This window comes from Chiloscyllium plagiosum, chromosome 5 (genome assembly GCF_004010195.1).
Source record: "Chiloscyllium plagiosum isolate BGI_BamShark_2017 chromosome 5, ASM401019v2, whole genome shotgun sequence".
In the NCBI taxonomy this organism is placed as follows: domain Eukaryota; kingdom Metazoa; phylum Chordata; class Chondrichthyes; order Orectolobiformes; family Hemiscylliidae; genus Chiloscyllium; species Chiloscyllium plagiosum.
In genome coordinates this window covers 60,822,761-60,836,569 of record NC_057714.1, presented here as the reverse complement: position 1 = coordinate 60,836,569, position 13,809 = coordinate 60,822,761, and the positions used below count along the sequence as shown (strand labels likewise).

At 39.6% G+C, this 13,809-nt stretch overlaps 1 protein-coding gene across 2 annotated transcripts in view; it reads right to left on the bottom strand.

Moving 5' to 3' along the window:
- Nucleotides 1–13,809, bottom strand: part of LOC122549920 (epidermal growth factor receptor-like) — a 271,066-nt gene that overhangs the window by 57,420 nt on the left and 199,837 nt on the right. For both annotated transcript variants that reach the window (XM_043690147.1, XM_043690148.1), the window contains exons 9-12: nucleotides 9,584–9,710; nucleotides 5,379–5,452; nucleotides 3,485–3,575; nucleotides 74–273 (exon numbers count right to left, since the gene is read on the bottom strand). In XM_043690147.1, the coding sequence (XP_043546082.1) occupies nucleotides 74–273; nucleotides 3,485–3,575; nucleotides 5,379–5,452; nucleotides 9,584–9,710 (492 nt within the window). The remainder of the gene's footprint in view (nucleotides 1–73; nucleotides 274–3,484; nucleotides 3,576–5,378; nucleotides 5,453–9,583; nucleotides 9,711–13,809) is intronic.

The window sequence follows — 13,809 nt, the reverse complement described above, 5'->3', positions numbered from 1 at the left end:
CAGGGCCAAACAAGATTTGAACATGAACAAAAATTCAAACATAAGAGACTTTTGATTAAAGTTATTCACTTACTGCATTGTGTCTTAGGTTTATTTGGCGTTATTTTCAAGGACTGTCTGTTAGATTTGAAAAGTTTTTCCCATTGTATGGTTTCAACGTAGCAGAGTTTCGAGTTATTGAAGATGCTTACTTGACCATCACTAATCTCCTTGAGTGAACGCAATCCCAGAGAAGTAATGTTCAGGTTCACCAAAGCAAGTGATATGCTACTACTAAACACATACAGAAACAGAAAGGTGTAAGGTAGAGAAAACTACAACTGTCAATCACACAGTTGCTTAGGTCCAAGGTCAAAAACAACTTCTGTTCTTTCATACAAATAAAATGGATAAACCCACGTTTTAAAAAAAGTTTCCTAAGTGCTGCATTCACTATCTGATTCCATGTTCTTAAATGTATTGTAGTTGCTTTACAGTTTTGCAAATCTAAACTAACCAATAGCAAAATCAGATTAATGTACATTTCTATAGAGTATCTACCTGTACAAATCCATATTCCAATACAAAGTATTCTTATTAACAGCTTAATAAATTTATACCCACTATAAGACAGTATCTGATATTAGGACATGCTATTTTTCTTGAAGAAGATTTGCTGCATATTTCCTTCATTACAGCGGTAACTAAACTTCAAAACTCACTGTAAAACACTTTGGAATATCCCTTCATTTTTCTTTCTGTTGTAATGGTGGAAGTAAATACTAGAATTAAACTGATTCAAACTTCATCTTATGAATTCAAAATAGATTAAGATTCAGTTTTCTTTCAAAAAACACATGGAAGGTAAAACATGTGAGGATTTAATTTATATTTTTGTTAGAATTTATTCTCCAATTCTGGCTCTCCATTTCAGATGGTTTAGATGATCTATATCGGTACTGCAGTCATGTCTCTGTCTTTAGGCACTGAGGAGTCTTTTTTTGCCCAATATATTGTCACTAGTTTATTAGTCAAAAAGAATCAACTGAACAACAACCTTGGTAGAAATTTTAAATGAAGGTTGACACTTTTTTTGAAGAGGAAGGTAGGGATTTCTCTTTAGATCTATGTCTTAATCAATCCCCAATCACAAAAGGCTGCTTTTCTCCAAGATTTATCCAACCTAGTATCTATTTTCAGGGAGACTGTCACAAGATGACTGGTTGTCTTGTTAACCAATTTTCCCATCTTCTCCCAGAGATGAAACCCAATGCTTGCTTTGTATCTCTCATAGGAACAGCAATAGATTATTTGGCCACTTGTGCTTGTGTTGGCATTTATTCAGCCGTGATCATCCCTGATCTATACCTCAACTTAATTAACTTGACTTTGCTCTGTATGCCTCAAACACCCTGACCTAGCAGAACATCATCAAATTCAATGGTGAATATTTCAATGATAAGGAAAATAATAATTGATCCAGCTTTATACTTTAAGGGCCAAGTTCCACGTTTTCACTACCTTTGGCATTCTTAAATCATACAGTTTTAACTCCAATCCCCACACCAGATAAAGTCTGACCCAGGTTTTCAACAAATGAAGCATCTTCTGTAAATTGGAATTACAGCTCCTTTGAGATAAAAGTTTACATTTTAATTTCTTTCCTGATTATCTTTTGTATTTGGCCAAAATTAGGTTCAAAGATTGGCTAGAGTTAAGAAGTTTATATCCCATTGCGTCACAACAGTGTAAATCAATAGACTGGGATGCCAGCAAGCAGTTGTACTCTAATCATCATAATATTAAGCTATACATTAATTATGAACCTTGACATTTCTGTATAATGAATTTAATGTGTAAACGCTAATATGCCACGTGTCTTCATTTCCAGCTCTTAAAAATGTGACAGAAGTTTCCTTAATGAAATGGTGCATTTTTGATTATATTTACAATGTCAGAGTCATAGAGATGTACAGCATGGAAACAGACCCTTTGGTCCAACCTGTCCAAGACGACCAGATATCCCAACCTAATCTAGTCCCACCTGCCAGCACCCGGCCCATATCCCTCCAAATTCTTCATATTCATATACCCATCCAAATATCTTTTAAATGTTGCAATTGTACCAGCCTTCACCACTTCCTCTGACAGCTCATTCCATACACATACCACCCTCCCTTCCTGTTCATATACCCATCCAAATGCCTTTTAAATGTTGCAATTCTACCAGTCTCCACCACTTCCTCTGACAGCTCATTCCATACACATACCACCCTCTATGTGAAAAAGTTGCCCCTTAGGTCTCATTTATATCTTCCCCCTCTCACCCTAAACCTATGCCCTCTAGTCCTGGACTCCTCAACCCCAGGGAAAAGACTTGGTCTATTTATCCTATTCATTCCGCTCATGATTTTGTAAACCTCTATAAGGACGCCCCTCAGCCTCTGACGCTCCAGGGAAAACAACCCCAGCCTGTTCAGCCTCTCCCAATAGCTCAAATCCTCCACGTCTGGCAACATCCTTGTAAATCTTTACTGAACCTTTTCAAGTTTCCCAACATCTTTTCGATAGGAAGGAGACCAGAATTGCATGCAATATTCCAACAGTGGCCTAACCAATGTCTTGTACAGCCGCAACATGACCTCCCAACTCCTGTACTCAATACTCTGACCAATAAAGGAAAGCATACCAAACGCCTTCTTCACTATCCTATCTATCTGTGACTCCACTTTCAAGGAGCTATGAACCTGCACTCCAAGGTCTCTTTGTTCAGCAACACTCCCTAGGATCTTACCATTAAGTGTATAAGTCCTGCTAAGATTTGCTTTCCCAAAATGCAACACCTCACATTTATCTGGATTAAACTCCATCTGCCACTTCTCAGCCCATTAGCCCATCTGGTCAAGATACTGTTGTAGTCTGAGGTAGCCTTCTTTGTTGTCCACTACACCTCCAATTTTGGAGTCATCTGCAAACTTATTAACTGTACCTCTTATGCTCACATCCAAATCATTTATGTAAATGACAAAAAGTAGTGGACCCAGCACTGATCCTTCTGGCACTCCACTGGTCACAGGCCTCCAGTCTGAAAAACAACCCCCCACCACCACTCTCTCTTCTACCTTTGAGCCAGTTCTTCCAAATGGCTAGTTCTCCCTGTATTCCGTGAGATCTAACCTTGCTAACCAATGGGGAACCTTGTCGAATGCCTTACTGAAGTCCATACAGATCACAGCTACCGCTCTGCCCCCATCAATCCTGTTTGCTACTTCAAAATACTCAATCAAGTTTGTGAGACATGATCTCCCACGCACAAAGCCATGTTGACTAGCCCTAATCAGTCCTTGCCTTTCCAAATACACGTACATCCTGTCCCTCAAGATTCCCACCAACTACTTGCTCACCACCGACGTCAGGCTCACTGGTCTTTAGTTTGTAATTAACTTAAAACCTTCTTGCCACGAATAACAATTTCTAATAAATGGTAGCTGGATGAACAACTTACCGATGTTGTGTTCGGCCTCGTATAATTTCAAGATTTTCAAAAACCTGAAGATTCTTATACTTGTCTGGCCAATTTTGAATAAACAAATACCCTTGTGGAAACAGAAATATTTTTAATTATGAATTATATAATGCATGTGAACTTCAAATAACTATTGTATCATGAAGACATTGCAGAATATTACGGCATAGACCTTCAGGGCTTCACTACCAAATTGTGCTCTCCAGATAGATTCCCCCCTTTCCACGTCATTTTTAATAAAGAACAAATGCAGCTATTTTAAAAATGAATCATCTACACAATTGTTTTCAGATCTTTTAACGAAATTTGATCTGGAACCAAACAACAGTGTTCTCAAAGCTGATTTTCACAAAAAAGGAAATTAGTAAAGTTAGGCGGTTAGTGTTAATTGTTCACAGGAGTAATTTGGAAATGGGGAAAGAGAAACCAAATCTCTCCAAGTTTTCAAATGATATGGAACAAGTAGTGGGAGCATTAAACAAAAGGTAAATGGTTTCATTAAATCATGGAGTGGTGGGCAACCCGGCTTGACTGATGAGCTGGACAGATGGATGGCAGATATTATTTGACATTAGTAAATACAAAAAATCATGGGATTAGAAAAAGATCATAAGAAGGGATAATATAGACTCCATGATGAGGTCAATACAGGGGAGGTATTAAGGGATATAGTTAACCTTAGCAAGCTGAGTCCCTGCAGCACAATGTGGGAGCAGTAGTTATTGTTGGAATTATAGCCATATTGCTGAACTTAAGAGGTAATTTTGGAGCATAACTAGGTCTGAAGAGACTGGGGACAGGATAGATGGGCTGGGGAAGGATAGATGGGGATGCGTAACCTGCGTGGGGGATGGTGGATGGGGTGAGTAAGGGAGAGCCTCCAATAGGCCTGGGAATCTCCAATCAAGGTTGTCCCTTCCTTTGTCCGGCACCAGACCACAGAGTAAAAGCTCCAGGCTTCCCATATACTCCAAACCACGTCCACCACAGTTAAAATACTGACAGGGTAAGATATAAATGACTATTTATTGATTACTTAAGTGCCTTACTAGGCCTAAAGGCAGATGGGCTGCCCAAAGCCTCTCCTTTCCCCAGTAAAATTTCAGGAGAAACTGAGGATTGCAGATGCTGGAGATCAAAGTCAAAAAGTGTGGTGCTCTGAAAGCACAGCTGGTCAGGCAGCATCCAAGGAGCAGATAATCAACGTTTTGAGCAGAATGACATTCCTGATGAAGAGCTTACGGTCAAAACGTCGACTCTCTTGCTCATCGGATGCTGCCTGTCCGGCTGTGCTTTTCCAGCACCACACTTTTTGACCAAGTAAAATTCTAGACAGATCATGATTTGGTGAGCTAGTGACAGAAAGTACACTCACTGACCACAACTATGTACTTTTAAGAGACAAGCTCATGGTATCATCAGCGTATCATAGCACGTGACCGGAGGGTGTCAAGGACTTAATCCTCATCTTAATTGGGCCATTTGAAGCATGCCATGCAAGGCAGTGTTTCACTGTTTATTATCAAACAGCTGAGTATTAACTCCAATACTGAAGTACCTGTGACTGTAACATATGCATATGTCAGGAACTGTATGAAATGTCTAGGTAAGCTTTCATTATACACATCTAGTTCTTATGCTATGGGAATTAACATTAAGGTTGATATATCTGATACAAATACCCTGCCAGAGGCTAAAACTCTCTCATACTGGCAGATCATCCACCTTTCAACTTATCAGCAGGGCAATGTAACATCCAGCACTGTTGAGCAAATATCTCAGATCCCTGATCACTCCAGAACATATTTTTGCAAATAAATTTCATTCTATTTTACTATGGAGAGACCTGGAATCAGCTTTTAAATTAACCAACCTGTTATCTCTTTCACTGTTCTGAAGACTTCCAGCTTTTCTGGAGGCATGGGAGTCGTGTTTGTGAAGGAATCACTAAAATAGAAAGACATGAATCCAGAGGACAACTGAGATTTCAAGTAAATACACACATTTGGAGGACAATTTCAATTAGGTTACGCTGGATCCATGCAAAATTCACATGAAATCAGCCAAACCAATAAAAATAAAACTGATATGTTTTAAGCTGAAATTACATTCAGTGCAAACAGAGTATCTGCAATTTTTGCAGATACTTTTCTTTTAACATTCTCATGAGGGTATGACTGCTGTCGGGAAAGTTAGCACTTACTACTTATTCTTAGATATCCTTGACAAGCTGATGGTCAGCTGCCTCCTTGAAAACGAAGTGACTCGCTAAGTATTTCATCGGGGAATTAAGAATCAACCCATTGTTACACATGTGAAGTCACATTACGGAACGGATTGGTAAGAACAACAGATTTCCATCCCTGAAAGGACATTAGTGAACTATATGGGTTTTCGCAATAATCTGGTAGTTCTGCAACAATGGATATTCATGGAGTTGGGAAGACTCTGTCATGTTTTTAAAATTACAGACCAGACCCAATTCTGGGATTCCTACCTCCATTCCCAACACTCCAATATTTTTTAATGTGGACAGCTGATTATTCAGCTATATGTTGTTTGTTATAAGGCCAACAGAATGGAGTTTGATCCATATCCTTATTCAGGAAAACTTAAGGCCTGGTGCCTGCCTCTGCCCACAGAATTATTATAGTGTAATCTGTAATTCATCAACCTTCGATTAACTGAGGATACTACACAGAGCAGAAGAAGAACTAACTTAATCAGTCAACATAATGCATTAAAAGAGTTACATCAATGACCTGCCTAAATAATTAGAAACCAACAGCTGTTGCGGTCAGTCCAAACTAAAGGAATGCCATATAATAATATCTACAATTAGATGCTTCCTCCTTCATGTTTTGCAGAACAGAGTCATAAGACATATTTTTCAGGCAAATCATCAAAAGACGACATTGTAAGACCTTATTGGGTAAAACAGGAGAGCTAAATAATTTTTGTTGCTGATTGAGCTATGCTATCCCGATATATACAATCAAGTTAAAATTCGCAGAGTGTGACATTGACATTATTGGTGTGACATTGACATTATTGGTGTATGAGAGTTTGTAAAGTACTCACAATGACAAGTTAAAACATAAATTTTGTTGGTAGAAGTTTTTACTGTATTCTAAGACTAAATTATTACTAAGGACAATGAACAAAGCAGAAAGTCCATGTTAAAAAAACGTTAAAAGTTAACCAAATTACAAAATATGTGAAGTGTGTTGGGAGTTGCACATGTGGACCCTGCGGCATCCACATTGCAGCAAAGTCAGAGGGAATTGCCCAGGAAATTTAAGATTCTACCAGACAATTCCTCTACATCTGGAACCTACAAAAGTATCTGTTTAAATTTAAGAGTTCAGAGCATTCAGCTGCAGTTAAGTAAATAGTTACTCAGGAAAAAATTAAACTATTTAATACCAAGTCTAACTCCAGAATAATTATTAAGCTGACTCCCACCCCACCTCCAACTTATCTCTCAAACCCTCAGACACTGACTCAACATCCTGCCTCTCCCTCAGAATTCAATACCCTTCTCTGCCCCAAAACCTGACATTCGCCTCTCCACTGCCAGACCCAACACCACTCCCCAAGATTGATAACTGCCCTTTCCCCCTTGCCCTGACACATTATTCCCTCACACTGCTAGACATGATTGCTGCTCCTCATTGACAGACCCAACACACACCCCACATCTGTGACCCAGTATACTCTCCCCTCAATATAGGGCTCAACATCCTCTCCTCCCCACTGTTGTCAGATTGACCCCCATTCACCTCACCACTGGGTGCAATACCTTCCCACCCTCTGCTCTCTCCCTTGGCACTGACAATCTCTCCTGCCCCAAACTCACTTACTCTGACAATAGGACCAAATACATCCCTTCACTCACTTCCAGACTCAACATCACTATCCTCCCACCCTTGGACACATACTCTGGGACCCTACACCTCTGCCTTCCCCACAGGAAGTGACAAACCTAATATCTCCTCCTTCCTCTACTCTAACCACTTCTCAAGGGCAGTTAGGGATGGGCATTAAATACTGGCCCAGCCAGTGTTGCTCACGTCCCACAAGGGAATAAGAAAACAAATTCTATTAACCTGGCACCATACCAGGCATGTGGCAGGCTGCTATCAACTCACATGGCTCCCTATTTCCCAAACCTCTAACCACCTCATACTCTACACTCCTAGAGTCCTAACCTCACATACCCTACAAAATACCCTTTCACAGAAGGTGTCAAAGTGATTGTCTGTGAAAATGGACACTTCAATACCGTAAAACGGTAACTGATTACTGGAAAAAAAAGGATGCAGATTGTCTTGCCTGACTATTCTGCACTGTGAGGGACCTATCAGATTTAAAGTAAAGCTTCACATTTCTGAAGACACCCTAATCGGAATCTCCTGTCTGAAATGTGAAGCTCTTTCTTAACGTATAAAATGAACTGAGAGGCACTCTGCTTATGAATGTCATTCCTCTGGATGTAGGTTTGCTTGCTGAGCTGGAAGGTTCATTTTCAGACATTTCATCGCCATACTAGGTTACACCTTCAGTGAACCTTCAGATGAAGCTGGAAGCTTCAACCAGAAGCTCACTGAAAATGTTACTTAGTGTGGTGATGAAAAGTGTGAAAACGAACCTTCCAGCTCAGCGAGCAAACCTACATCCAGAACCTTAACCTGAGCTACAAACCTTCTCAAACCTTGCTAATGTCATTCCTCAGAAAATTCATCCCATTCATATAAATTCAATTTCTTATGAACCATGCTTTCTGTCTCAGTGAATGATTTAACAAACTTGACAAAAACTTAATGCTGGGTTATTTCTTATTTCAGAACGTGTCACATGTGGGTGAAAATTCCACTATGGCAAATGCGAAACTCTAATCCAATGCAAAAAAAAACTGGAATTTTGAAAAAGCTAGTCTAATGGCGACCACTTAACTAGTGTTGATTGTTATAAAAACCCATCTGGCTTACCTAATGTCCTTTAGGGAAGGAAATTTGCTGTCCTTACCTGGTCTGGCCTACAAACCTGCAGCAATGTACTTGACTCATTTTTCAGCTTGACTGCTTTTCGCCATTTATATATAACGTAGGAGGTATGGTTACTAAGTTTGCTGATGACACCAAAATTGATGGTATTGTGCACAGCCAAGAAGGTTACCTCAGAGTACAAAAGGATTTTGTTCAGATGGGCTGAGGAGTGGCAGATGGAGTTTAATTTAGATAAATACAAGGTGCTGCATTTTGAAAAGGCTATTCTTAGCAGAACTTAAACACTTAATGGCAAGATCCTGGGGAGTGTTACTGAACAAAGAGACCTTGGAGTGCAGATTCACAGCTCCTTGAAAGTGGAGTCGTAGATAAATAGAATAGTGAAGACGGCATTTGGTATGCTTTCCTTTGTTGGTCAGTTTATTGCGTATAGGAGTTAGGAGGTCATGTTGTCGCTGTACAAGACATTGGTTAGGCCACTTATGGAATACTGCATCCAATTCTGGTCTCCCTGCCATAGGAAGGATTTGTGAAACTTGAAGGGGTTCAGAAAAGATTTACAAGGATGTTGCCTGGGTTGGAAGGTTTGAGCTATAAGGAGAGGCTGAATTGACTGGCTATTTTCCCTGGGGCATCGGAGGCTGAGGAGTGACCTTATAGAGGCTTAAAAAACATGAGGGACATGGATAGGATAAATAGTCAAGGTCATTTCCCTGGGGTGAGGGAGTCCACAACTAGAGGGCATCGGTTTAGGTGAGTGGGTAAAGATTTAAAAGGGATCTAAGGAGTAACTTCTTCATGCAGAGGGTGGTGAGGTGTCAGAGGAAGTGATGGAAACTTGCACAATTTCAACATTTAAAAGGTATCTGGATGCATATATGAATGGAAAGGCTTTCGGGGACATGGGCCAAATACTGGCAAATACAGACATGGTGGGCCAAAAGGCCTGTTCCTGTGCTGTATTGTTTTATGTTCTCATGTTATCCCTTAATCTGTAAAAGATCTGCTCACTGGTTCACCAATCATGAGACAAGATTTAAATATTTTTAAGGAAAGAGAAACAACTCACCCTTTGAAAGCCACTGATAAAAAGATGACATTTCCATTAATTTTGGTACAGTTTTTAAATGAATCAATATTTGAAGAATTGATTGAGATTGCACCCTTGAATGCTGGAGTTCCTAATCCATTGCAATCTAGAGAAGAGGATAGAAAGACATTAGAAACAAGTATATTACAAAGAAGTGACATGTGCATTTTTAAAATAAAAAAACTTGCATTAATGCAGTGTTCGTCATGAATTTTGCATGTTCTAAATTGCTTTATAGCAAATAACAGTTTTCAATTGTGGTTACTGTTCTAATGTGAAAAACTTAGCAATCAATTAGCACACAGCACATTCCCACAAACCACAAAAATACAATAGCCTGTTTTTGTAACATTGAACGAGGGATTACTATTGAGCAGAATATCTAAGTCCTCTTTAAAATTGCACCATGTGATCGTATGCATAGAACTGAGAGGCAGACAGGAACTTGGTTTAAGTTCTCATCCAAAGAGGAGCACCTCAGAGTGCAGCACTCTGACCATTCTGAACACAAGTGTATGCTTAGACTATGTGCTCAACTCTCTGGAGAGGTGTTCGAACCACTCCTCATTTCTATTTGAAATATGCTGCCAGAAGGAGCAGTGGAAGAAGATTCAATCATAACTCTCTGGATAAAGATCTGAAGGGAATAAGGAAAGAGCAGAAAAGTGAAACAATTGGAGAGGCTTTTTAAAGAGCTGGACTGCACTCATGGTGTTGAGACAGCTCAGGGTCAGGATGCACTCCACTGTGAACTGACTGCTGTTTGGACAGAATTTCCAATGTGCTCCAGACCTCGAAACTCCCATAAGAATAACACTCAAAATCAGAGCCTTCCCTGCAGTAACATCCTCTGTGCAATTCAACTCTGCATGGAGGGATTTCCTGTAAGGATTACTGGTGCATTCTCTCCATATCCAAGCTCTGGTTGGTTCTCCAGATACGTCCATTGTGCTGGAGGAGATAGGGGCCCCAGTGAATCCCTCTCAGCATTGAGTCTTCCCTTTCTCTATTGGGAATTTGACATGGTAGATTTTGCACATAAGATTCTGTATGCAGCAGTTACATCAGTTCAAGGATTCGTAAACCACCCATATTTTCTGCAGGCTTGAGTAGTCAGTGTTCCACATTAATGGGAACTTCAGAACATTGCAATTCCTTTTCCATTATCTGAGGGGCATTTTCCTCAGGCTTTGATTGTATTTCTGCACCATGCTCCTGTTCTTTGGGCACATGATACGGGGGGGTGGAAAGCCGAATGCAGTACAGAGGAACCTCGTTTATCCAGCATTCGTTTATTTGAATTTCGGATTATCCAGACAAGATCGCAAGGTCCCGATGCTTGGCTAAACTGTGTTCTCCGGCATCCGATTATCTGATATTCAATTATTCAAATGAGATACTCCCTGACCGTGTCCTTCAGATAATGGAGGTTCCTCTGTATAGACCTTTGTTAGTCTGCTAGTGGGCCTGACAAAAATGGCTGATGTGATGTAAGCTCTATGTTTTATATATATTTTCAGTATCATTTATAAAAAGTTTGGGTTCTTGATTTCTGTATGTTCAAGTCAATAATTAACATGCTAGTATTTCTGTTGCTACAATGAGGCTTATCTTTAAGATGATTGGGTTTTGTGTACATTAATAGAATTTTACAACTGAACAAGATAAATTAGCGGAAGTTTAGAAAGACAGTTTTTTTTAAAACTGAGGGAAAGCGCTTCTAACTTAGACAGAGTTTTTATTAATTTTATTTTGAGTTGTGAACAGTCCTGTAAAGTCCTTGGATAAAAATGACTGTACAGATTGGGGATCCTGAGATGGGAAGAATATACCGAAGGTAGCATTACTCACAAAGCAGAATTGTTGGGATAAAACCCTGAAGAGGATACTTGAAACTGCCTGAGTTTAAGTTCAGGTGCATGAATAATTCAAAGAAGAAGCTTTCTGTAGTTCTAGTCTATAAGTTAAAGTCGCAAGTGACTTAAATCTACTGAGGTGTAAGAGACATTGAGATGGAATGCATTGCATCATTACAAGTATTATTTTGATTTGAAAAGTTTTTGTTTTAGCTGCAGTAAACATATGGTAGCTCTTGTCAAGGAGTTGAACATTTATTGATTTCATTTATTTATTTCCTATTTGCTTCTTCAAAAAAAAAAAGAGGTTTAAGGAGAGATAAATTAGCTAGATAGCTAGGATGTGTTCCAAAGTAATCCGACTGAGCAGGATTCAATTCCTTTTCTGGCTGAAATATTACTTGGGGGCCTGGCTCCTGGCCTGGTCCCATAGTGGTGGATTAGTAAGCCTTGGACAACGACATGCCATGAGGAGAGAATTATAAACAGGGTGTTTCAAAAGAATTACAAAGAGACACTTTAGGTGTAAGCTCAGTAGACTAGATGACTACCATGTGGGTTAGAATAATGCCAACAGTGTGGGTTTGATTACTGCTCTGGCTGAAGCAGACTTGAGGACAGCAGTCTCCTGCTGCTTCTTGTAGTACACTGGCACTCCAGGAAATGACATGTAATTTGACAAGTTTTTGCTTTGTTACAATAACTTAAAAATGCCTTTTAGAAGGGATTGACCATTAATTTCTTAAAGGGTAGGTAGAGAGAGAATTTGGGGGGGGGGGGGGGGGGGTCAGTTGAGATGATAGCCTGCCTCTCTGTCACTGTTGCATTCATGTCTCTGTGTGCCTGGAGAAGGAACAGAAGGAGGTATCAAAAGTCTTGCTTGGGACTGTTGGGTGCTGTGGAGGAAGCTGGAGTGCATCACTGTCACCAGAAATCCGATTTTAATTTAACATTGCTTTAATGTTTTTGATATAGTGAAATAATCTTGCACCCCTTCACATGGAGCACGTAATTGACAACTGATACCAGAAAAAGGTATAAACAGTGATCCATGGGCCATTGGCAGCTTGGTTGATGATTATAACATTGTTATAGTATATAGCTCTCCTATGCACAGCCTGATTCACTTTTATATCAACTGTAAAGTCTCTTTAAGACCCAAAGCAGAGTCAAAATACCAGATCTTGTGAATTTGAATGTGACAGGGTATAATGACATAATCCTGCAAGATACTAGATTCCCTTTTTGCTAAGTTTCTGTTCTTGCCTTTAAATAAAATATTTTTCTTCTCATTTTTTAACCAGGGAAATCAAATAAGTAATCAAGGGCCAAAAAAATCCACCTAGTCCAACACAAATATCCATAAACAAATGCGTTTTCAATAAATAGTTTATGAAAAACACTTGATTGCCATTCAATGCATTAACATTTAATGATATTCATTAAGGTATTCATACAAGTCAGTAATCCAATGCTCCTGAGGAAACTGAGTGTCTTATCCAACAACATACCCAATGGATACATTGCTTGATAAAGGGTGAATCGGTCCAATATAATGGTTTGTATTTTTTTCATTAAATCTATCAAAGTGAACTTCATGTTGAAACAAAAACCTGCTGCCATATGAGCATAAGACTCAGGAACAGATGTAGGCCATTCAGTCCATCAAGTTTGCTCTGCCATTTAATGAGATCATTGCTGACCTAATAATCCTCAACTGTGTTCACTGCTTTTTCTCTAGCCCCTCTCCTGATCATTGCGTATATTATTGATTTGGATGTCAGCCTCAAAAGCCATACCAAAGTTTGAAGGTGGTACCAAAACAGGTTGTAGGGTTAACTCTTTAGAAATCTTAAGGAAACTCTGCAGGAGTGACAAGCTGAAGAAATGAACTAAACATGGCAGATGTAACTCAATGCCTCATTTCTGATGAAGAGCTTATGCTCGAAATGTTGATTCTCCTGCTCCTCTGATGCTGCCTGACTGGCTGTGCTTTTCTAGCAACACAATCTTCGAGATGGAATTCAATGTCAGTAAGGTTAGAGGTGTTGCACTTTGGAGTAGGATAAACAACTTGACACCAAAATTGGAGGTGTAGTGGACAGCGAAGGAGGGTTACCTCAGATTACAATAGGATCTTGACCAGATGGGCAAATGGGCTGAGAAGTGGCAGATGGAGTTTAATTCAGATAAATGCAAGGTGCTGCATTTTGGGAAAGCAAATCTTAGCAGGACTTATACACTTAATGGTAAGTTCCTAGGGAGTGTTGCTGAACAAAGAGACCTTAGAGTGCAGGTTCATAGCTCCTTGAAAGTGGAGTCGCAGGTAGATAGGATAGTGAAGAAGGC